At 40.0% G+C, this 25,930-nt stretch overlaps 1 protein-coding gene across 2 annotated transcripts in view; it reads left to right on the top strand.

The window, feature by feature from the left end:
- EPM2A (EPM2A glucan phosphatase, laforin) overlaps positions 1 to 25,930 on the top strand; it is a 67,058-nt gene that overhangs the window by 12,960 nt on the left and 28,168 nt on the right. For both annotated transcript variants that reach the window (XM_079779964.1, XM_079779963.1), the window contains exon 2: positions 12,177 to 12,351. In XM_079779964.1, coding sequence (XP_079636090.1) covers positions 12,177 to 12,351 — 175 coding nt within the window. The remainder of the gene's footprint in view (positions 1 to 12,176; positions 12,352 to 25,930) is intronic.

The raw sequence follows: 25,930 nt of genomic DNA, 5'->3' as shown, positions 1-25,930 counted from the left end.
CTGGGCTGCCTGATCATGAGCCCCTGGGCAGATTTTGATAGAACTATTTCATAGTTCTGGGACTGGCCAGTGAATAAGAATATTGTAATTTCCCCAGTTGCTTTTCATTTGGGAGACTACTGTAAGAGATTCTGGAGTGGAAACATTGCAGTTTTCCCTACCTCTCCTCTGCCCCCAATCACTCCTTTTTATTTTCATCCTGTTGCTTCTGCTGTAGTTTGGTTTCTTGTCATATCAGTGGACTTCTACATCATCTGACTCCTTTGCCTCTCAAGCCTATTCATTCCTTCTTCCACATTCCAACCAGAGTTGGGGTGTGGCATACTATTACGGTTTACCAATACCCACATTTTCTCTCCAGGGGAGGATTATTCTTTGTTGAAGAAGTATATCTTTGTCATGTGGCTAGCTTTTGTCAATAAAATGTGGTGGTAAATAATGTATGTCATTTCCTGTTGCTTTGCCTCACTCTTTTCTCTCTGCCAATAGATTGTTATTGATATTCAAATAGTGATTGCTTTGTCTGATGGTCTCACTATGAAGATGATGACAATGTCAAAAAGAGCCCTTCGCCAATCTGCAGTAAACTCTAGCTTGGGCGGTAGTAAACCTTTGTTCTTCTGTGCCATGGATAATTTGGGGTTGCTTGTTATTACAGCATGTCCCAGGACTTAAAACAATGCCTGGCATTTGGTAGGTATTCATTAAATACTTCATAAATGAAAGAACTTGAACAATGCACTTTCCAGGTGTCTCAAACTGCAATACTCATACTCTCCATCTTCCCATCCTCAGTGTGGTCCTGGGCTAGTGAATTTGTAGCAGGGGATAGCTGTACCATTGTCTTAAAGCAACAATTTTTCTAATAGACTTTGGAGGGAAAGAAAACATTTTATAATTAAAATAGACATGCATATGATATGGAATAGAACACAAATCGTACACAAAATTTTATTTATTTTTATTTTTTAAAATATATTTTATTTTTTTATAGAGAGGAAGGGAGAGGGATAGAGAGTTAGAAACATCGATCAGCTGCCTCCTGCACACCTCCTACTGGGCATGTGCCCACAACCAAGGTACATGCCCTTGACCGGAATTGAACCTGGGACCTTTCAGTCTGCAGGCCAACGCTCTCTCCACTGAGCCAGACTGGTTAGGGCTTACACAAATTTTTAAAAGAAAAATATACATCTTAAATATTTTCATGACAGTAGGGTACTAGTATTGCTTCAAGCCACACTCCCAAGACCCCTTGGAAATGTTTGAGAAGCCTTGATAATCTGAGTCTGGTTTTTCCTCTGTGAAATGCAGTGTTTGGACAAGAGCAGAGATGTCGAAGGCTTTTTAGGAGGGCTGCCTGGTGTGAGCAGCAAAGAAGTGGGAGCCAGCAGCCCCGGGCTCCAGCACTTGCTTTGCTGCTAAATAAACATAGAACCCTGTCAAGTCATTTAAGTTATGAGAATGTCAAATTCAGGAAAAGATGTACCCACACTTCTGCTATCTGTCCCACTAAATTGTTTTTTTAAGGAATTATATTTTTGAAAATATTTTGAAAATAATTAAGCTCTATTATTTCAATTGAAAATTCTTGCAATCTTCAAATTTGAAGATTTTATTTATATTGTTATTCCACTGGGTGGCAGTATTTCATTATACTCTACTGTAACTTTACAGTTTGTATATAATCAATCCCATGGAAAAAAATTTAATAAACATCACATTCTCTCCTAATCTTATCTTTCCCCTTTCCCATCCCATGCTTTCTCTATCTCCCAAAACAAATTTGAGAAAGTGTTATCATTAACTTAAAAAGAGTTAATAACTCTTTTTTAATGACTCTTAGGGACAGGACAGTCTTCCTAAGTCTGAGCAATTTTTCCAGATTTCTGCTTCATTTGGGAAGAAGTGTTGGGTAGCTTAATTTTGCTCAGATGTGAGCAAATTACTTTGATGTAGATAATTAAAATCAGTTAAAAATCATCTACAAAAATCTTGCCTTTGACTTTTTTGTGAATGCTTGCTAACTTCTGTTGATATTGAGGTTTCAATATAAGTGATGGCCTAGGTCCATGGTCGGCACACTGTGGCTCGCGAGCCACATGCGGCTCTTTGGCCCCTTGAGTGTAGCTCTTCCACAAAATACCACGGCCTGGGCGAGTCTATTTTGAAGAAGTGGAGTTAGAAGAAGTTTAAGTTTAAAAAATTTGGCTCTCAAAAGAAATTTCAATCGTTGTACTGTTGATATTTGGCTCTGTTGACTAATGAGTTTGCCAACCACTGGCTAGGTCTATTAGAGTAGTCTTGTCCTGTAGAGTGGAAAAAAATTAAAAATCTTTAGCAATGTAATGGATTACTTGTTTTCACTTGTAAGAAGACCACTGATGCAATTTTAAGGTGCCATAGTCACTACATTCTATACAAGAAGGGGAGGCAGCTGCTTTGAAAAACGTGGCTGTTGAAAAGTTGTTTATAAAACTTTATACATAGAGAAATCTTTATTTTTAAATGGCTGACACTTGATAGAAAATTTTAATTGTTTTGTGCCAAATAAATCTTTGCTGTTTTCAGGGAGGAAAAAAGAAAAAGTTGTATAAAAAATAGATGTCTAAATTTTACTTGGTATGTTAATGAAAATTTTATATCTTTCTCTTATGGTCGTAACTGTGAATCACATTTCCTCTCTTCTAATGTGTGGAATAATGATAAATGTGTATGCACTGTGTGTATGAGCATTAACCATTTTTTGGGGGGAGCAAGGATGATCAATAGCTTTCCATGGATTCTCAAAAGGGACTTACTAGTATGACTCGTAAAGTAAAAAATACAACAACAAAACACCCTGGTATTTCATCATTATTAAATACTAGAGGCCCGGTGCATGAAATTCGTGCACGGAGGGGGGTTGTCCCTCAGCCCCGCCTGTACCCTCGCCAATATGGGACCCCTCAAGGGATGTCCGACTGCCCGTTTAGGTCCGATCCCACACAGGCAGTCGGACATCCCTCTCACAATCCAGGACTGCTGGCTCCCAACTGCTTGCCTGCCTGCCTTCCTGATTACCCCTAACCGCTTCTGCCTGCCAGCCTGATCACCCCCTAACCACTCTGCTGCCAGCCTGTTTGCCCCCAACTTCCCTCCTCTGCCGGCCTGGTCACCCCTAACTGCCCTCTCCTGCAGGGTTGATCGCCTCCAACTTCCCTCCATTGCAGGCCTGGTCCTTCTCAACTGCCCTCCCTTGCAGGCCGGGTGTCTCCCAACTGCCCTCTTCTGCTGGCCATCTTGTGATGACCATCTTGTGTCCACATGGGGGCAGGATCTTTGACCACATGGGGGCAGCTATATTGTATGTTGCAGTGATGATCAATCTGCACATTACTCTTTTATTAGATAGGATAGAGGCCTGGTACAGGGGTGGGGGCCAGCTGGTTTGCCCTGAAGGGTGTCCCAGATCAGGTGGGGGTTCCCTTGGGGCGTGGGGCGGCCTGAGCGAGGGGCCTGTGGTGGTTTGCAGGCCGGCCACTCCCCCTGGCAACCCAAGCAGAGGCCCTGGTATCTGGAATTTATTTTCCTTCTACAATTGAAACTTTGTAGCCTGGAGTGGAGCCAAGCCTGCTGTTCCCTCCGGGGTGGCAGCCATTTCTGTGGCAGTTAATTCACCTTCTACAATTGAAACTTTGTAGCCTTAAGCGGGTGAGCCCGGCCAGGGTGTGCGGAAAGCTTTGCTTCCCCTGTTGCCGGCGGCAACCCTGGCCTGCTCTCTCAAGCTCCATTCTGCCGCCATTTGTTTGAATTTGTTTACCTTCTATAATTGAAACTTTGTAGCTTGAGTGGAGGCTTAGGCCTGGCAAGGGCAGGCGGAAAGCTTGGCTTCCTCTGTTACCTAGGAAACCTTGCTCTCTGTGGCTGTAGCCATCTTGGTTTGGGTTAATTTTCATACTCGCTCTGATTGGATGGTGGGCATGGCTTGTGGGTGTGTCGGAGGTATGGTCAATTTGCATATTTGTCTATTATTAGGTAGGATTTTGAACTAGCTTTAAAAATTGCTCTCGATATTTAATCCCATCAAATATCAACCCTCATTTGTACAAGAGGAAACATGGAGGAATAATGTTATCTTAGTTTCATAAAGAATTTTAGAAAAATCTCCCAATTTCTTTGTGCACAAATTAAAAAGCAGCTGGCCAGCTAATTGATGAGTTAGGTGGGTTCATTGCAAGTTGAACAACTGAACCTAAAGTGCTCTGATTAATAAATTGGGAAGAACATGAGGGTGAATGCAAATGGCAGGTCAAGTTGCTGGTCTATGTGCTTTCCTGATAAATCTTTTTATTAGTCATTTAGGAGGCTTGCTTATCAAATTTGCTGGTAAGAGAAAACTGGTAGAGAGAGTTGTTATTTTGTTTCCGAGAAGCAATATGCAAAATATTAAGTCCCCCAAAGATAAGAATAAACTGACAAAGAAGAAATTAATAAGTTGTCTTGTATTTGCATGAACAAGTTATTTTATAAAAATAGAGAACTAGAAAAATTATTTTGAGAATAATTCAGAGGGAAAATATTTTGGAGTTCCAATTAGTTTTGGTTTTAGGGAGAAGTTAGCAGAGTTTGGGCAGAGTTTGGGCAGAATTTGTAGACCAGGTGAATTACTGGAAAAACCAGTGGTCTTATCTTTGGAGCCCATGAACCCATGTGAAGTAACTGTTATTGTGGTCGTGTCTTGAAACATATAGGTCTGAACAAAGCTGTTGTTGAAAACAATTTGTCCTCTTTTAGTGGTTTACTTGTTTTGCAAGTCAGCGTACAGATTTGCAAGCACATATGAAGGGCTGGAAAACATGTAAGAAAATAGTAGCTAGGAGTTGTTAAATTGTTATTAAACACCAACCATGTTTAATCCTTTAAATGGATTATCTAAGTGAATTCACTCACAGCTCTATGAGATAGATAGCAGTATTATGATCCCTTTATCACACAGGAGAAAACAGAGACACAGGTTGCTTAAGTGACTCACTACTGTTTACAAGCAGTAAATAGTGTAGATTGGGATGGAGTTTGCGTCTGAATGTTGAACCCATGCACTTAACCCCTGTAATATAGTGCCTTCCAGGAGAAGAGAATTATGGAACCAACAGAGGAGAGTTTCAACAGGGAGTGGTCACTATTGCTAAATGCTTAAGGCAGGTAGAGGAAGATGGAAAACGAACCTGACAGGGGACGAGTTCATTTAAAGTTTTTTGTTTTTTTCCTCCCATTGGAGTGTTGAAGGCAGATGCCAAATCGCAGTGCAGAATGAAGAGTGAAGTGAGGTTGTTCAGTGAGGACAGGGCCAGTTAGAGGAAAGATAAGGTTGTAAGACATGACTGCGGGGCAGAGACTGCAGGAAAACTGGAAGAGGAGGGATTTGCAGAGGTTTAAAGCTAGAAATAGAAGGAGATGCTGTGTTATAGCAAAGATGGTATAGCCAAACATAATCAAGTGCTAGACAAATAACACCTCTCTCTTGCATTTTTTAATTTTAAAAAATATATTAAAATCCTTTTAGTTTTACTGTTGATTTAAGCAAGATAATTTATAATGAAAAATTTAGTACATTGGGTACTTTTGAATTAAATCAGGTAGAGACATGTGGTATCTAAAGAAATGGGGTTTATCTTCCAAAATGATTTGCTGGAGAAAGATGATGTATTCAGATGTAGCACAGTTGCCATCAGTGACCTAATTAGCCTTTGTTTCTCCCCACTTTTCCGGGCTAACAATCCTGATTTGTTTTGGTAGAGGCAAGATGAATCATTATTGCTCTAACTGGTGTGGTCATCTTACTCCTTGGCTGACAACTGGACTAAGGATGGCTATGTCACGTAGTTCTGGCTAATGAGCAGTAAGAAGTCTTTTGGGTGAGGCTCCCAGGAAAGTTTTCACTTCTCTCGTGAAAAGGAACAGAGACTCTTCACCCTTCTCCATGGCTAGGACTCCCGACATGATGCCTAGAGGTCACCCCCTGAATGTGAGGTGACAGGCATGACAACAAAGGCAATGTGTGAGGAATGGCAAAGCTGACATTTAGAAAGCACTTGGTACCTCACCAGTGTGCTACCTGGCTTTGCAACTCTTGTTATGTGAAAGACCTGTATTTGTTAAGTCACTGTTAGATTTTCTGTTGCTTGCAGCCAGACATAATCCTAAGAGAAGCAAAATCCTTCTTCAGCTCTTATACATGTGCAGTTTATGGCTATGGTAAATTTTAAGATACTCTCCCTAATTCACCCTATTTTGTTTTTTACAGGTGATAATTTCTTATTGAAAGGGTTTAAAACTATCTCATCAATTTCTAAACAAAATGTCATCTTTAAAAATTATATTTGACCACTCTATTCTCTCTTTCAATCAGCTGGACATTTCATTTCTTTTCAGTAACTAGAGCAGTGCCTACATGCCTATCAGCTGGGTCTCTATAATGTCCATAACATATTTTTGTCATGGAAGAAACCATAGCATAAAGCCATCAGAGATGGATTTCACATCACAACTAGACCAGTTCAAAGGAATATTTCCTTAAACCATTTAGTCCACATTCTTAAAAATCTTAATGGAAGAGAGATTTCATACCAAAACATTTACTTACTAGGAAACTGCAAAAACGCCTGTCTGCTGGGCTAGTCGGGGTAGGATGAAGTTAAATGTATAATAATCCTCAATGGCTTTCAGGGTTCCTGGGATGAATAAGATTATTCTGATTTCTTTGCATCTAAATGCTGAACACTCTTGAGATATAGCAACTAGGGAAGGTAGCACCTTCTGCCTCAGCATTATTTGACTTGAAGTTCACAAAGACAGGTGACATGGGAGTTTTTGTCTTAAGATTCAAGGTATGTCAATGAAGTAGTGAAATTACTGGTTAGAGGAATTTATACAGTGAGTCTAATACCAATATAAATACTTCCTCTGTTTTTATAGTGTGACTTGGATTTGTGTTCGGACAATGAAACACAATCAAATTTCTAGTCAATTCTGGGAGTGCTGTGGAGAGAAAAAAATGACCTGTTAATTTAACAATAATAAAAGTCTAGACACTACTATGAAATTGTTTAAGCGAGAGTAGGAGAATCAACATTAAAATTATTAGAGCAGTTAAATAAAATTTATTGAACACATGAATATAAACATCTCTCATGGGACACAGCAAGTAAATGTATCCAGCAAATATGTCCAATTATGCAGAGATGGAATATTTTAATATGCTGATCTTCTTGTTAATCTCCTGAATCATGGCATAATTAGCTACCAGAGGATTTGATCATTTCAAATCAGGTGGTCAGATCTTTGGCCTCACTCTCCATTATCACACTGAATGAATTATTAATAATTCAGTCTTAGTGCTTTGAGTCAAGCCTATTAAGAACAATATAAGTTTCAGATTTTCTCTAAAAATGATATAAGAAGGAGAGCTCTTTTATTGTATTCAATTTTAAATGGAAGCATAATTGCCTGGTAATGCCATTGTTTAGAATGCTTTTAAAGAGAATCTTCAATCTTTGAGATGCTTCCCATGAATCACTAATTAATATAAATATTCATTAAAAAAAAGTCTGACTGCTTAAATCATGGTTAAAGAAGTGGTAATTCTGTTCTCTGCTTTTCCAACTTATGAAATCCATTTATTTTACAGTGCTTGTATTAGAATTTGATAAGTTATATGGATCTCCTATGAGTCCATATTATGTGGTCACGCTACCCAGTGAAATAAACCTATTTCTTATTATCTACTAGAGGCCCGGTGCACGAAATTCGTGCACGGAGGCGGGGGTGTCCCTCAGCCCAGCCTGCACCCTTTCCAATCTGGGACCCCTAGAGGGATGTCCGACTTCCCGTTTAGACTCGATCCCACTGGCATCCCTCTCACAATCCAGGACTGCTGGCTCCCAACTGCTCGCCTGCCTGCCTTCCTGATTGCCCCTAACTGCTTCTGCCTGCCAGCCTGATGACCCCCTAACCACTCCGCTGCCAGCCTGATTGATGCCTAACTGCTCCCCTGCCAGCCTGTTTTTCCCCCAACTTCCCTCCTCTGCTGGCCTGTTCACCCCTAACTGCCCTCCCCTGCAAGGTTGATCGCCTCCAACTGCCCTCCCTTGTAGGCTTGGTCCCTCTCAACTGCCCTCCCTTGCAGGCCTGGTGCCTCCCAAATGCCCTCCCCTGCTGGCCATCTTGTGGTGGCCATCTTGTGTCCACATGGGGGCAGGATCTTTGACCACATGGGGGCAGCCATATTGTGTGTTGGAGTGATTGTCAATCTGCATATTACTCTTTTATTAGATAGGATAGAGGCCTGGTGCAGGGGTGGGGGTCAGCTGGTTTTCCCTGAAGGGTGTCCCAGATCAGAATGGGGGTTCCCTTGGGGCGTGGGGCGGCCTGAGCAAGGGGCCTGTGGTGGTTTGCAGGCCAGCCACACCCCCTGGTGACCCAAGCGGAGGCCCTGGTATCTGGAATTTATTTACCTTCTACAATTGAAACTTTGTAGCCTGGAGCGGAGCCAAGCCTCCTGCTCGCTCCGTGGCCGGCAGCCATTTCTGTTGGGGTTAATTCACCTTCTATAATTGAAACTTTGTAGCCTGGAGTGGAGGCCTAGGCCTGCCAGGGCAGGTGGAAAGCTTGGCTTCCTCCATTGCCAGGGGCAACCCTGGCCTGCTCTCTCCAGCTCCGTGGCTGCCGCCATTTCTGTTTGGATTTGTTTACCTTCTATAATTGAAACTTTGTAGCTTGAGTAGAGGCTTAGGTCGGCAAGGGCAGGCGGAAAGCTTGGCTTCCTCCGTTGCCTGGGAAACCTTGCTCTCTGTGGCTGTAGCCATCTTGGTTGGGTTTATTTGCATATCTGCTCCTGATTGGCTGGTGAGTGTGGCTTGAGGGCGTAGCTTGTGGGTGTAGTGGAGTTAGGGTCAATTTGCATATTACTCTTTTATTAGGTAGGATTTCCTGCTTTGAATCACATTCATACATTCTATGCCTTTGTTAATGTATCTATAACATACCCTGTTGTCAGTCACAGCTTGTGACCCAGCCCATTATCTATCACAAACCCTTTCTCAGTAATTCTAACTCACACAGCGACAACCATCTCCATTTTCGGTCTTCTACATTTGTGTACACACCACAAATCTATCAGTTCTCTTTCTTAGTGAGGTGATTGCTCCTATAAATATATCTCAGTATACTATTGTACATTTAAAACACCACTGAGATGAAGCCTATTTGCAATCTTTGAATGATCTATTAATGTAAAAGTATTTTATCATATACTTTTAAAGTGATGTCATCATTTAGTTTAGTGTTGTTTCATTTACTAATTGATTTGTGTAACCTTTGTCTAAACACCAATGGTCCATTCATTGTTGGAATCAGGTTTTAAATTTCATTTATCTATCTCAGTTTACTACAGAACTGGATACGTAACAAGCTCTCAATAATATTTGGTTATTAACTGAATTAAATTCTAGAATATTTCACATACATGAGGGTATTAACCTGCATGAGCTGCTATAATGAAATACTATAGACTGGGGGGCTTAAATGACAGAAATGTATTTTCTCACAGTTCTTGACCAGAAAGTCCCAGGTCAGAGGGCCAGCAGATTTGGTTTCTGGCGAGGACTCTGTTCCTGGCTTTGCTGATGGCTTTGCTCTCCTGTGTTGTCACGTGGCCTTTCCTCTATAGCTGCATGGAGAGAGATCTCTGGGGTGTCTTCCCATTCTTATAAGGACACTGGTACCTATGGGCCCCCATTGTGATCTCATTTAACGTTAATTATCTAAGGCCCTATCTCCAAATAGAGTTCTAGAATGCTTTTCTTCTCAATCAATATTGTGTTTCTTTGTGACTCACACTACATCCTTGTTTCCATTGCCATTGTGTTCAGATGCATCATAAATTCATTTTCCTAGTTCAGACCTCTGGTCTGAGTGTCAAATAATGGACTCCAACTCTCTACTTGACGTCCCCTTTGGGATACCTAAACAGCACTCCAAGCCCAGGGTGCCAAGCCAGACCAGTGAGCTTCCCTTCCAACCTCTCCTAGGTGTTGCGTTATATATCCTAGAAGTGTATTGATTCCCTTCCTCCTTCACCTTCTATGTCTAATGAATCACCAAGCTGTGTGGCGTTTTCCTCCTGAATCTGCCCACTCCTTTCCTTTTCTACCTCCAGGCTTTCATCATCTCCTACCACGGATTTTGTGCTTCTAGTCCTAGCGTGCTTGAATCAGTTTTTACTCTGAAACCAGAGAGAGCTTTACAAAGTACAAACTTTGTCATGTCACCTGCCTGCTTAAAATATTTTAATTGTTTAATTGCTTTTGTGGTAAATACCTAAATCTTTAACATGACTTAGTGCACAGTGCCTGTCATGTAGTTGGCACTCAAATATTTGTGGAAGAATGTGTAAATGAACTTGTGTAGGCTACAGTATTTGCTATTAAAATAGTGTTGCCACATACATATATATCTGTATGTATCTTCTTTTTGTTCATATTTCTTTTAGGTATATTTCTAGAAGTAAGATTGCTGGTATAGTTTGGTTTTCATCTATTAAATATCCAGGTTGATAGGGCAGTTGGTATAGTACCTTGCAGCTATCAAGAGCAAAAGAGGCATCTCATCCAGGAAGATCAGTGATGATTTATTAAGGAAGCCATCCTTACCTTCTATCTGATGGAACGGAATTATATCCTTAAAGAGTTGCCCAATGACTTAAGGAATTTTTTTTTGAGATTTTATGTCAAATAGCTTTAGATTAAATATTTTATAAGACAGAGCAAGGAACAAATGAGTCAAAATATTATAGACAGAACACATGTGACTTACACCTATTTTCATTTTGCTTATGTTTTTAATTAGTGACAAATTATGGAAATTAGGTAATTTAAGGAAAGGAATAACTTGAAATGGGGTGGTGACATAAAACACTAAGAAAAATGTTGTATGATTTATAATTTTCATGGAAGTGATCTGTTTACTAGTGTCCTTGATACTGGGTAGATGGTGTTTCAGGGACATAGTCTTCCTTCTCTGCCTCTTTTGCTCCACTCCCTGGGAGGAGGATGGTGTGTGTGGTGCTTGTGAGGTAGGCAGAAAACAGCATGAAGCTGTCAGGTACTGGAAAGGTGGGGACTAGGCGCATCAGGTTACTAATAGCTCTGCACTTGCTAGTTCTGTGACCTTGGACAAGCCAGTTAATCTCTGTGAAACTTACTTTCCCCATCTGAAAATGATACCAACCACTGACTTGGTACATGCCAGCTAGATTGGATGTGATCATTTGTTTTATTATTTATTAATGCATTTATTTATTTATTTTTTAAAATTCTTTATTGTTTCAAGTATTACATATGTCTCTTTTTCCCCCCATTGACCTCTTCCCAGCCATTCCCACCCCCAGCACATGCCCTTACCTCTCTACTATCTGTGTCCATGGGTTATGCTTATATGCATGCATACAAGTCCTTTGGTTGATCTCTTACACACACACACACACACACACACACACACACACACACACACACACACATCGTTCCCCCCCCCCCCGCCCCCCGCCTTCCCTCTGAGGTCTGTTTGATGCTTCTTTGTCTCTGAATCTATTTTTGTTCATCAGTTTATGTTGTTCATTATATTCCACAAATAAGTGAGATCATATGATATTTATCTTTCTCTGACTGACCTGGAGAGCATTATGCTAAGCGAAATGATGTATTTATTTTTAGAATTTGTGTTTTTTTTTTTTGAGCTGATACTAAAACACTATATTACTGATTCTAATCATGAATTTGTATACCAGAACATTAAAAGCATGTACTACAGAGACGTTAATGGCTTTAAGAACCCTTTTCAGCAGCTTATCAGGCTGCAGAATAATTCGCAAGAGGCTCTTAATGCAATGAGAGTACCAAGAAATTCTAAAAGAGTTAATATGCTCAAAGGGAACACAGAACTCTATGACATTCATCACCAGCTTCTTACAAATTTCTCCTGTTTTCCCTCTTGCTCTAGTGTATGTTTTAATACTGAAATGTGTAGATTATGTAGCTTTATATTTGTTATTATCTTATTATTAATTTTATGTCAGCTGCTGTGTGACTGTTTAAGCAGAACTTTGCTGGAATTGTTCTGTCTGTCCTTTCTTGTTCCAGGCAATGGGCCGCACCACGACCGTTGCTGTACTTATGATGAAAACAACGTGGTGGATGGTGTTTATCATCTTCCAATAGGACACTGGATTGAGGCCACCGGGCACACCAATGAGATGAAGCACACAACAGACTTCTATTTTAATATTGCAGGCCACCAAGCCATGCATTATTCAAGGTAAAAATAGTGCCATGTTTATAAGCATAGAACTAGGGCAAGAGGTAGCATTAGGACAATGGAAGTATTTACAGCCTTTGAAACTGCAGCGTCTCCCTTCAGAGGGGTACAGAGGGGCCAGCAGTTCCTTGAGGGGATGGATTACAGTGAATCACTGTGTGAGCTTGTTTTTCATTAAGTTCATACCCTAGTGTCAACATATTTTGACCAGACATTAGTTCAACAATCTTTGTACTTAGTGGATTAAAAATAAAAACTGGATAAAAATACCCTTGATCAGTATTTATATCTTTTATGCTACCAACCAATAGGGAAACAAAAATGGGAGTCTTCTTATGAAATCTTATTTAAATAAACATGGGTGAAAATTTAGACATAAAACTAGATTGGATGTGATAATTTGTTCTATTATTTATTAATATATTCACTTTTATATTTTTATTATACCTGCAATATATGCCCTATTAAAAATTTAAATACAAGAGAATACTAAATCACAAGTAAGGCTTACAACATTTTTCTTTATTCCCACTTGTCATAAATAGCTATATTTAACCAGTTATGATTAGTTTTGCTGGAGGTTTAAATCCAAGTCTTAAATAATGTGAATATACTTTATTTGTTAATGTATCAATTTAAAAATTGCTGCCCAACTGGCATGGCTCAATTTTGGTGTTGTCCTACGAACCAGGAGGTCATGGCTCGGTTCTTGGTCAGGGCATATGCCCAGATTGTGGGCTCAATCCCCAGTGTGGGGCATGCAGGAAGCAGCCAATCGGTGATTCTCTCTCATCATTGTTGTTTCTATCTCTCTCCTCCCTTCCTCTCTGAAATCAATAAAAATATATTTAAAAATTGCTATTGATACCCTCTATTTAATTATTTTTTCCTTTTCTTATATACTTGTTTTCTCTACCCATTCCCAATCCCTATAAGACTCATTTAAAAAATTCTTTGGTTATTTAAGTTCATACAAATTCTGTTTCTTGAGCCATAAATTTATGATAGTGCCTCTTGATTTTCTACTGCATAATATCAGAAATGTATTGCCCCTCTATTTCCCTCCATGGCTACTTTCGCCTGTTCAGTTCTGTTTTTCATTACTTTTACATTTGTAAGGTTTTACATTTCATTTAGATAGAATTTACATTTCATTTAGATAATAGAAGTAAGTATGTAATACTTTGATGATTTCAAGTTTCAAACTGATATCCAACATATAAAATACTACATATATATTATTTACAGTAGAACATGGAGTGCTTGTACCATAGACAAAGAGATGCATTCTCATGTTCTTAAAAATTGTATTGCTTTGAGTGAGAGAATCAACACTAACAGAGCTATGAGAGATAGGAGAGAGGGAATCATCATAGTGTTAGGGAATCGATAATCTTCTTGGACACACCTTTCTTGCAAACATGAACACTATGATGATTTCCTCTCTCCTATCTCTCATAGCTCTGTTAGTATTAATTCTCTCAAAGCAATACAATTTTTAAGAACATGAGAATGCATCTCTTTGTCTATGGTACAAGCACTCCATGTTCTACTGTAAATAATATATACGTAGTATTTTGGTCTTGGTCTTGCAGATGGATAGGAGGCAAAGCATGAGGAAGACAGTAGTTAAGCATGACTCATGGTTTTATGGCCTGAGTAACTGGATTAATGATGTTGCCGTTTCCTGAGATGGGGAACAGTAGGAGATGAACAATCTAGAATAGGGCTTGAGAGAAAAATTCTATTTTAGACATATTACCTTTGAAATGTATGTTAGATTGCAGAAAGGAAATCAATTTGATGTGTGAAGCTTTTGGGAGAGGTTAGAAATGGAGAGATAAAATAAATGACGTTCAAAGTAATGAGACTAGACGAGACCATTTAGCATTTGAGTGTGGTATAGAAGAGAAGTAGTGAAAATAGGCCTTTGGGTCCACACAATTTAGAGATCAAGGAGAAGAGGAGGATCCAGAGAAGACAATGAGAAGGAGCACCTGTTGAAATGTTCAGATTTAATGAGGATGTGTTTATGGCTTGTTTTTCATTTATCCTGAACCACATTTGCTGATCCCTTTTATCTGAAAAGTCATGTCTTAGGCTCTAGGGCAGAGGTCCGCGAGGTCCGAAAGGTTGGCGACTGTTGCTCTAGGGATTTTCTTCTATTTAATTATTTTTTCCTTTTATTGTCTTTATTCTGTCAACAAAGACACTCCTGAGATGGATGTTGGATTTTATGGATTTACATCCCATTATAGAATTTTAAAAAATGATTTTCACTTTCTGGTTTTATTGCTTTACATTTTGGGGTCACTTTACTCCCCCCCTCCCCATTTTGCACAAGGAAATATAAAGATTTGGCTCTTTTTTTTTTCTTTCCCTCCTCCCCCAAACCACAGTTACATCCCTTGTATTATTCAATCCTCCCAATTTAGTTATGGCACAATTTTGAGAAGATCAGTATTTCACATGTTTATTGGTATTGCAGTGTAAATGCTATTTAATACCCTAAGCTATTCACAGATGTCTAAATCTTCCTTTTTTTTTTTATAAATCTTTATTGTTCAGATGATTATTACAGGTGTTCCTCTCCCCCCACCCCCATAGCTCCCCTCCACCTGATTCCCCACCCTACCCCATACCCTTACCCCCCCGCCACTGTCTTCATCCATAGGTGTAAGATTTTTGTCCAGTCTCTTCCTGCACCCCTCAAACCCCCTTCCCCCTGAGAATTGTCTGTCGCCTCCCTTTCTATGTCCCTGATTCTATTATATTCACCAGTCCATTCTGTTCTTCAGATTTTTTTATTCACTTGATTTTTAGATTCACTTGTTGGTAGGTATGTATTTGATGTCTTTTTGTTGTTCATAATTTTTACCTTTACCTTTTTTTTCTTCTTCCTCTTCTTAAAGAATACCCTTCAGCATTTCATGTAATCCTGGTTTGGTGGTGATGAACTCCTTTAGCTTTTTCTTGTCTGTGAAGCTCTTTGTCTGACCTTCAATTCTGAATGATAGCTTTGCTGGGTAGAGTAATCTTGGTTGTAGGTTCTTGCTGTTCATCACTTTGAATATTTCTTGCCACTCCCGTCTGACTGTTGAGAAATCAGCTGACAGTCATATGGGTACTCCCTTGTAGGTAACTAACTGTTTTTCTCTTGCTGCTTTCAAGATTCTCTCTTTGTCTTTTGCCCTTGGCATTTTAATTATGATGTGTCTTGGTGTGGTCCTCTTTGGATTCCTCTTGTTGGGGTTCTGTGCGCTTCCTGGACTTGTAAGTCTATTTCTTTCATCAGGTGGGGGAAGTTTTCTGTCATTATTTCTTCAAATAGGTTTTCAGTATTTTGCTCTCTCTCTTCTTCTGGCATCCCCAAAATTCGGATGTTGGTACGCTTAAAGCCATCCCAGAGGCGCCTTACGCTATCCTCACACTTTTGGATTCTTCTTACTTTCCGCCTCTCTGGTTAGGTGTTTTTGCTTCCTCATGTTCCAGATCTTTGGTTTGACTCTTGGGGTATGGTGATCTACAGTTGAGTTTCTGTATATTCTTTATTTCAGACAGTGTATGCATAATTTCTGACTGGTCCTTTTCCATTTTTTTGGTATTCTCATTAAGGTCCTTGAAGGTCTCTTCAAGTTTATCAGCCGTTTTTAGAAGATTCTTGAGTAACCTTATAAATGTGGTTCTGAACACTGTGTCGTCCATTAGTTTACTTTCCTCCATCTCTTCTATTTGTGACCTGCTTCGGTGTCTCCACATTTTGGCTGCCTCCCTGTGTTGATGGAGTGGCTTTGTGTGGTCAGTGACCTATAGGGGCCGGTAGCTCAGCTTCCCCAATCTCCCTAGGTGGTCGCTCTTGGTACCCCCCTTTGTGGGCTGAGTGCAAAGTCTTGTTGTAGTTAAGCCTTGATTGCTGTTGGTACACTGGGAGGAATTGTCCTCCAGGCCAATTGGCTGTGAGGATCAGCTGTATCTATGCCGGGAGACAGCCTTATTCAACTAGACTTGCAAAATTGTAAAAGCCTCTGTGCTCAGCTTGGATGGGGCGGAGTTTCAGGTTGGAGCTTACAGCCTTGGCTTCCTGTCAGCCCCGCCCTATGAGGTTCCTGGGTCTCAGTGTCCCTCAGTGTCCCACTGTACTCCCTGCAAGCACCTCTGAGAGAAAGGTGCCCTGGAGTTTCGCCTGCTGCCAAACAGTCTAGTCTCTCCCCCAATGAATCTGGATTCCCAGATTCTCGCCTGGAACTGGGTTTCAGTGAGTCGGAACTGGGGCTCAGCACAGTCCGGAGCTTTTGTCTCCTTCCCGCTAAGGCAATTCAGCGGCACAGTCAACAGTCTGTCCTCTGCGCACGTTCACGTGCGCGCCTCTGGAGCTCTGCCTTTCGCCACTCCCCTGAGTTTCTGCCTTACAGCCCAGATTCCCCCAGTATGAGCCTGGCTTCCCAGGTTCTCACCAAGAACTGGGATTCAGTGTAGTCGGAGCTGGGGTTCAGCGCAATCTGAAGCTTTTATCTCCTTCCCGCTAGAGAACGCAGGCCCAGGCACTCAGCCGCCCCGTCCTCTCCGGCTCCGTCCTTCCCACACGCGTGCGTGCCCGTGTCTCCGCCCGTGTCTCCGTACCTCAGGCTTTTACGGCTTCTCTGATTTTCCTTGTGGTTTTCTCTTTCCTTCTAGTTGTGGGCGTTTCAGTTAGCCAGCTTTCCTGTGGTTCTGGATGATGTCCATTTTGACTTTTAGTTGTATTTTTGAAATTGTTGTGTGAGGCTGCAGGTTAGGTGTTTACCTATGCCGCCATCTTGGTTTCTCCTAAATCTTCCTTTTTGGAACTCCTATTATTCAGATATTGGAACCCTGGCCTGGGTTTTTTTGTTTGTTTGTTTGTTTGTTTGTTTGTTTTTAATCCTCACCTGAGGATATTTTTTCATTGATTTTTAGGGAGAGTGGAAGAGAGAGGGAAAGACAGAGAGAAACATCAATGTGAGAGAAACACATCGATTGGTTGCCTCCTGCACAAGCCCTGACGAGGGCCTGGGCCGGGGAGAAACCTGCAACCGAGATACATGCCCTTGACTGTAATCGAACCCGGGACCCTTTGGTCCGCAGGCCGACACTCTATCCACTGAGCCAAACTGGCTAGGACTGGCCTGGGTGTTTTATATTTTGCATATCTTTGTCTATTTTTTTCTAACAGATTTCTCAACTTTATCCAACTCTGCTATTTAGTTTTTTACTTCTGATAGCATTCTTTATATTCTAAGAGCTCTTTTAATTCTCTTGAGTGTCCCCTAGTCCAGAGACTTGTTTACCCTTCCCCAGAATATAAACCTCTAGTTTTTGTCAGGACTGGAGAGGGAACGTTTCCCGGTGGAAGAGGGTGGGAAAATGACTCTGAGACCTGGCTGCTTCTTAAAAAAACTTTCAACCAGTTCTATTCTTTTCACCTTAATCCAGAAGTACCTGGTGATACCAGTTTCTGAGCCTGTTGGGGATTCTGTAGTGTAATTCCAGTCCATTACCAGCTTTCTTTGTTACTGGCCTTAGGATTTAGTTTTTCTCTGCTTAATTATTCAGCAATCAACCAGTTGCTTTACAGCTTCCACAATTTTGATGTTGTCATCTTTTTTCATGTTCTGTCTTGTGATTTTATGTGTATAATTTGTTTTTTTAAAATCACTCTATTCTTGCTTTAAAGGAATTTAGTGAAGTCAATAGATGTGTGAAATCAATCTGTCTACAATAAAAGTGAAATAAAGTATTTAAAGTGCCTAACATAAAACTTGGTCATAGTAGCTCAGTAAATTTAAGTCCATTCTTTTTTCTCATATTTAACATCTATTCTGTTCCTCTGATACAGGTATGATTCTACCATGCTAGCATGAGATTTTAAAAATCAAAGTGCACTTCCATATTCAGGCTGGGGAGGGAAACTTTGTACTTGGTACCAAACTACATCTTCCTCTTCAATAGATTTTTCTTCATGCAAAAGAATGAATGTTTGCCTTAAAGACACAGATAATGAATTAAACGAGACGTTAGTGGAAAGGGACTGTAATTTTTGTATCTTGAAAAGACTTATTGCCTATTATGCTCATTTCAAGAGACAAATTAGACTTTATAAACATCACACTTTATACTGTTTACAAATGTGAAAGCTTGGAAAATGTCTTGTAAAAACATGCTTAAACTTTGCAGTCCCTTTGTCTTATAAAGAAAAGGTATACAGTAGGTTTTAACACTCAAACGTATTTTAAACACCTGAGCAATAATTTTGCACATTTTAAAATACTGTTTTATTTAGCACATTTTCCGAAATGAATGAAATTAATCATTTTGGAGAGTGAATGAGGACCTTGGGTGCCAGCCCAGCTCTCTCATTTACTGCTGGGTAACATTGGGACAAACCTGTAATAGTTCTAGATTTAACTTTCCTGATTTGCTGGTTGAACTAAATGATTTCTAAAGGCAGTTCTGGAAATAATCAAGGATTAAAATTAATTTAAAAATCAAAGGCTTATGTGATATTTTGCCACTATGTTATATATAGGCCTAACAGCAACTGTACTTCATATCAGCGTCTCCGGTTTCAGTTCTAGGGAACAAATGCCTGCAATCTAGTGATGTTTCTAGATGGGACTTTCCCTCCTTTTATTGCAGCCCTGGACATACATTCAGTTCAACTTTACAGATGCTGGGTTTGGAAATACATATATTATAGCCAAATATACAAATAATCTTTAATGAGTATGTGTGTGTTTCTCATATAATGTTATTTTTATATTGCTCACATTTATAAACAAGTTTTTTTAATAAATCTTTATTCAGATTATAACAGGTGTTCCTCTTTCTCCCCCCCATAGCTCCCCTCCACCTGATTCCCCACCCCACCCCATGCCCTTACCCCCCGCCACTGTCTTCATCCATAGGTGTAAGACTTTTGTCCAATCTCTTCCCACACCCCTCAGCCCCCCTTCCCCCTGAGAATTGTCAGTCCACTCCCTTTCTATGTCCCTTATTCCATTATATTCACCAGTCCATTCTGTTCTTCAGACTTTTTATTCACTTGATTTTTAGATTCACTTGTTGGTAGGTATGTATTTGATGTCTTTTTGTTGTTCATAATTTTTATCTTTACCTTTTTCTTCTTCTTCCTCTTCTTAAAGAATACCCTTCAGCATTTCATGTAATCCTGGTTTGGTGGTGATGAACTCCTTTAGCTTTTTCTTGTCTGTGAAGCTCTTTGTCTGACCTTCAATTCTGAATGATAGCTTTGCTGGGTAGAGTAATCTTGGTTGTAGGTTTTTGCCGTTCATCACTTTGAATATTTCTTGCCACTCCCGTCTGGTCTGCATAGTTTCTGTTGAGAAATCAGCTGACAGTCGTACCTACTCCCTTGTAGGTAACTAACTGTTTTTCTCTTGCTGCTTTCAAGATTCTCTCTTTGTCTTTTGCCCTTGGCATTTTAATTATGATGTGTCTTGGTGTGGTCCTCTTTGGATTCCTCTTGTTTGGGGTTCTGTGTGCTTCTGGAACTTGTAAGTCTATTTCTTTCACCAGGTGGGGAAAGTTTTTGTCATTATTTCTTCTAATAGGTTTTCAATATCTTGCTCTCTCTCTTCTTCTGGCACCCCAAAAATTCGGATGTTGGTACGCTTAAAGTTGTCCCAGAGGCTCCTTACATTATCTTCATATTTTTGGATCCTTTTTTCTTTTTGTTTTTCTGGTTGGGTGTTTTTTGTTTCCTCATATTTCAGATCTTTGGTTTGACTCTTGGGGTACGTTGATCTACAGTTGAGTTTCTGTATATTCTTTATTTCAGACAGTGTATGCATAATTTCTGACTGGTCCTTTTCCATTTTTTTGGGCATTCTCATTAAGGTCCTTGAAGGTCTCATCAAGTTTCTCAGCGGTTTTTAGAAGATTCTTGAGTAACCTTATAAATGTAGTTTTGAACTCTGTGTCGTCCCGTAGTTTGCTTTCCTCCATTTCTTTCATTCGTGACATGTTTCTGTGTCTCCGCATTTTGGCTGCTTCCCTGTGTTGATGGAGCAGCTTTGTGTGGTAGGTGACCTGTAGGGACCAGTAGCTCAGCCTCCCCAATCCCCTGAGGTGGACGGTATTGGTACACCCCTTTGTGGGCTGAGTGCAAAGTCTTGGTGTAGTTAAGCCTTGATTGCTGTTGGTACACTGGCAGGAATTGTCCTCCAGGCCAATTGGCTGTGGGGACCCGCTGTGTTTATAATGGAAGAACTGCTGTGCTGGAGACATGCTTATGGTGCAGGACTTGTTTCAGTGGGGCTTTGGTGCTCACTGAGTCTGCCTCTTGAATGTGTCACTTGTGGATGTGAGGAGTTGAAATCTGTGTCTCACACTGACCACTAGGTACACTGGCTTTGGATCTCCAATGGAGTGCAGGTCAGCTACTGTCTGAGGTCACCCTGCAGGAGCTACAGCGAGAACTACAGTCCTCTCCTCCCTGCTTGGGATTTGTAGATTATGGAGCTGTCTGAACCGGTTTGCAAGTTTGCTAGGTTAAGCGCCGATAGTGAAGGCCATTCATATGTAAAAGCCGCTGCTTGGAGCTTGGGTGGGTTTGTAGGTTGTGCGGGGCAGGGTGTCAGGGCGTCACTAGGCTAGGGCGTGGCAAACAGCAATGGCTGGCAGCCAGCCGTCCCACACCTCCGACCATGTCCCCATGTCTTGCACCCCGGGGCAGCAAACAATTATTCCTCCTCGCAGCTCTACAAGCACGCCACCCTCATTTTCCAGCCTGATGGCAGACAGTCCAGCTTCTCCCCGTAGGAGTTTGGGTCCCACACGTCTCCCCTTCGGGTTGAAGAAAGCAATGCCCGCCGCCAGCCCAGATCCGCCGCCAGCCCGTATCGCGCGTGCCCCCGTACCTCAGCTTTTCAGCATTTGTGCACTGAATGCTCCTTTCTCTTTCCGTCTAGTTGTAGAACTTCCACTCAGGCAGCCCTCCTGTGGCTCTGAGTGATAGAAGTTTTGTCTTTTAGTTGTAGTTTTGAAATTGTTGTGCACGGCTGCAGTTTAGGTGTTTACCTATGCTGCCATCTTGGGTTCTCTTCTATAAACAAGTTTTTACAAGAAATCTCTTTTGGAGTAAATAGAGAATAGCTATAAAATTCTGTGTGCTACTTGCCTCATTGCATTTCCTACTAATGTAGATCACAGTGAGGACATTATTGACCAAAGGAAGAATCTACTTTCAAATGGTAATTACATCTGATTGAATGACTTGAAGTTTTACTAAACATTAAAAACAAGATTGTAATTGTTCATGCTCATGTAGGAAAGGAAAACAACACAGTCCTTTTTTGAGTTCTGATTGACCAACGATTTTTATTGAGTATTAACTGAGATTCCTTGAAGTTTCCTTTCCTATATAAATAATGCTGTTCAGATTTTATAAGATCAAGGTAATTGGTGGATATCCTCTTTTTCTTATGATTAAAATATGTTATATGAAACATTTAAGTATATTAAATAGAGTCTATATTTCATTTTCTATGAAATTATACTGAGATGATTTATTTTTAAAACCATATAAAAATATTGGTGATAGGTATTAGAATCCTAACAGTAATATGGGCTAATGAAAACATACCCTTTAATTCTTATTTTTTAGGAGTCATTTAAAACTTATCTGCTAAAGTGCATGGGGAACATAGTTTTAGCTGACAGTGCTGCTGTGGAATCAGTACAGATAAAAAGGGAATAGCTGGCTTCTGTGCTATCTTGTATATTAACAACAGTAAGAATACAGAGGAGGTTAAGGTCTGAGCGAGATATATAGATTGGGTAACTAATGGAACATAAATATACTGACTCATGAATTTTAATTTTTACAAGACTCTTCCAATTCCAATATTACAGTGGCCATGGCAACCAAAGAAGAGTTATTCTCACATATTAAATGAATACAGAAGACAGACAGAATATTTTTGACAAGCTGAGATAGGCTTTTCCTGCAGTTTTCTGTGTCACTTCAGCAAAAGCATAAGGAAGTCTAAGTAACACACTAAAATGGAGTCTTAGTAGGTTACAAATTATAGGCCATGTTTTTCTAGTCACTATGGTGGAAGGTCCACTTCAGGAAGATCAGGGGATCTATTTAGTACATTAGAGTCAGTGGATACATTAGGGAATGCTTCTGTCTTGTTTTCAGAGGGTTGGTATATTTATGTCACTTTGTCAGTCATTGATTGTGACCATGAAAATTGGCTTAAAAGAACTCATTTCTTAGAACATAGTCTCATCTTTGGCTGAACTAAGTGGAAGGATTAAGAAACCCATGGGGGATGGATCAGTTAGGAAATAATAATTAAAATACATATATTTCTTGCTATACCTGAGAATCAAATTGCTGTTGACTATTTCTATATCATAAAGGCCCTATTTTGACTTTTCTGTTCACAGAATTGTTTTGGAAAAGCAAGATATTTATTTTCATGCTTTGATGAGTTGTATAATGCCTTTCCTATTTTTCTTTTTCTAAGTCCTTTTAATTTTTTCCCCCTGAATGTCATGTAGACTTTTGTTTCTGATAAGTGAATCAGTAGATGTGAAAATATTAGCTTAATTGATTAGCATGTATAAACATTACTCTGAAAAATACTGGTTATATCAACACACAGGGAAACATATACACAGAACACACACACACACGCACACACACACACACATACATATATACACACGGATAACATCTACACATACAGCCCCTTCATTTTATAATAAAGGGATTATATTTCACCCACAGGCCACATGATGTGTTTGACAGAGTGCTAGGCTAGGTCTCTAGGATCTGGGCTAAGGAAAGCAGTGAGTTGTACAATGATTATATTGGGTAAGTAGAACCATAGTATTGCTTTATAACCCTCAGCTACTTCTGACTATGAGAGAAGAGGAATCTTACACGCACAGAATTCCCTCATATTTATAGAGAAGCAAAATAGGAAGCAAAAGTACCAAGATACTGCCATCCCCAATTCTCCACATGCCTCTATTTTTCCTCATAAGACAGGCCTCCATTTTCTTGTACCACAGACGTTTATCATCAACTTTGATCAAAACACACATCTGGACACAAATAAATGACAAAAAGAATCCTACTTATTTTTACCAATCAAAGTTTCAAGTTTGTATAGTTTATATAAGTCTAGAGAAGTTCAGTTAATTATAAGAAGAACCAGAAACCTTTTTTCCCCCTCTCCTATCACTTTCATGCCATTTTTCGAAAATAGATATTTATTCAGGCTTTTGCCTTGTAGTTTAACGTGCCTTGTTATTCCTCCCATCTCATAATCTTGAACGATTGTATTGACTGCTTGTCTCACTTCCCCTTTCCCTAGATTGCAGATCCTGTCCAAACACCGCTTTCTTTCAAAAGACTCCCCTGTTTGGCTGTTTTGCTTTTCTGAGATAATTATTATTAATCTTCTTAATTTAGCTGCTGACATTTCCATGGCTACGCCCTCCTCTCAGACATGCTTATTGCATTTGTCATTATGAACAGGCGTATTGGTGTTAGAGAAAGGCGTTTTATGAAAGGATCTTTCAGTGCAAACCACATTATGTTCTTTTTTTTTTTCTACTGCTGCTCCAGCTTAGCTGTGTCAGGTGTGACTCCTCATTGTGGAAACTTAATATATAAAGTCCTAAAGCTCAAAGAGACATATTTGCATTAAGTTGGAAGTCACCAGAGAATTTATTTAAATGGTGACTTCCCCAAACATTTGAGGATTGATTTCAGCCTTTTAATTTTTGTTTTTTGGTCTAGTTTTAGGAGGGAAGAGAAACCTAAAGCTAAAATTAATGATCAATCAAGATTGAAAAATAAATATCTCAAAGTGATAAATTGATGAGAACATGGTCAATTTGTTACACAAATAGTAGGTATATGCAAATTACCAGGAACCATTTTATTGTTCACAGTGAAATATGTCTGTCTCTATAAAGCTACTTATATGTTTACAGTTGCTGCTTAGTCAGAACCTAGAAAAGGTAGAAAGGAAGGAAAAAGGAGGAAAGACAGAAGAAAGTGAGGAGGATGAAGAAACAGACTTCTTTTATGGACTTGGCTAGTTTTTGTTTAGCTGTTCTGTGATAGCAGGAGGTAACATGGATTATTTTTTTAATCCTTTTTCCTTCTGAGCCTGCTCTGTCCCCTGAAATTTCCTTCTGAACAACCTCTTGTTTCTGATGTTAACAGAGATGTGAAATAGGACCTCTTGTGTATCTCATTGCTTGTAGGTGATATTTTTATTACTTCAGATCTTTTTGAAGGAAATAAAGCCCAGGGATGCAGTGAAAGTGAAAGAACCGTTCTGAGACCTCAGCAATGCATTGGTCAATGGTCCTCAGCCAGAATAATGGCTATTGACAGTTGATGGGGTTTCGAAAGTTATCCTTTAATTCAGGGTATTTAAACTAGATATTGTTACTTTAGTCAAGGTGGAGTAAAAAAGATGATAAAAATAGTATCAGAGACACTGGAAATACGTGTAACTAACTGAATATAGAAATGGATTTGAACATTAGCACATAAAGTTTCAAAATACCTTTTTCATAAGATCATTTAATATTATTCTCTACTTGAAAAAACAAATTAAGAAACAGAATTTGGAAGTACTGTTAAATTTCTCAACTTAAATAATAATACAATTATATGGTGCATATATATATATTTTTATATGGTATATATTTATATGACTGAAGTGTTCTTCACTTGGTGAAAGGATTTAGACAAGTGGACATTCCCAGGATAGAGCTGAGGGGCAGGATCTCTCTTCTGCCTGAGGAATCCTATTAATAAAAGCCTAATATGCTAAGTGTCTAGTTGTTCAATTATCCGTTCAACCAATCAAAGTGTAATATGCTAATGATATGCTCAATTGCTTGCTATGATGTGCACTGACCACCAGGGGGCAGACGCTCTGACCCATAGGTTAGCTTGCTGCTGGGGTTCATCCAATGGGGACTGAGCGAGATGGGCCAGACACGCCCTGGAGCCCTCCCGCAGTCCCTCCCTGACTGGACAACCTCCTGCATCCCTCCCCGGCCCCAATTGTGCTCTGGTGGGGTCCCTCGGCCTGCCTGTGCCCTCTTGCAATCTGGGACCCCTCAGGGGATGTCGGAGAGCTAGTTTCAGCCCGATCCCGCAGGCCAGGCCGAGGGACCCCACTTGTGCACAAATTCATGCACCGGGCCTCTAGTATAATAATAACATCTGTCCTGGCTGCTACCACTATGACAAGGAAAAATAAAAAATAGGAAAAAACAACAACACCCAAAACTGTGAACAGTAATTAATCAGCTAATTCACATTTCAAAGATGAGTAATGAGAAGTTTAAACCTGGAAATTCATGAACTACAGATGGTGCAGTGGCATGTATAAAACTTTACCTACAAATGCACCTTTATCAGGTTTTGCTCTTATTCTTTGCCATCTCTCCTATTTTTCTACCTTTTTCCTATACTTCCAGACTATTTCTCTTGTTGGTCCCCACCCCACTTTGTTTTACTGTTTTCCACTATGCCTCTGTTTCCCTGGCTTTTCCT

Source organism: Cnephaeus nilssonii (genome assembly GCF_951640355.1).
Source record: "Cnephaeus nilssonii genome assembly, chromosome: 9".
Taxonomy (NCBI): Eukaryota; Metazoa; Chordata; class Mammalia; order Chiroptera; family Vespertilionidae; genus Cnephaeus; species Cnephaeus nilssonii.
Note: the sequence above shows the minus strand (reverse complement) of the source record. Positions and strands in the feature narration are given on the sequence as shown.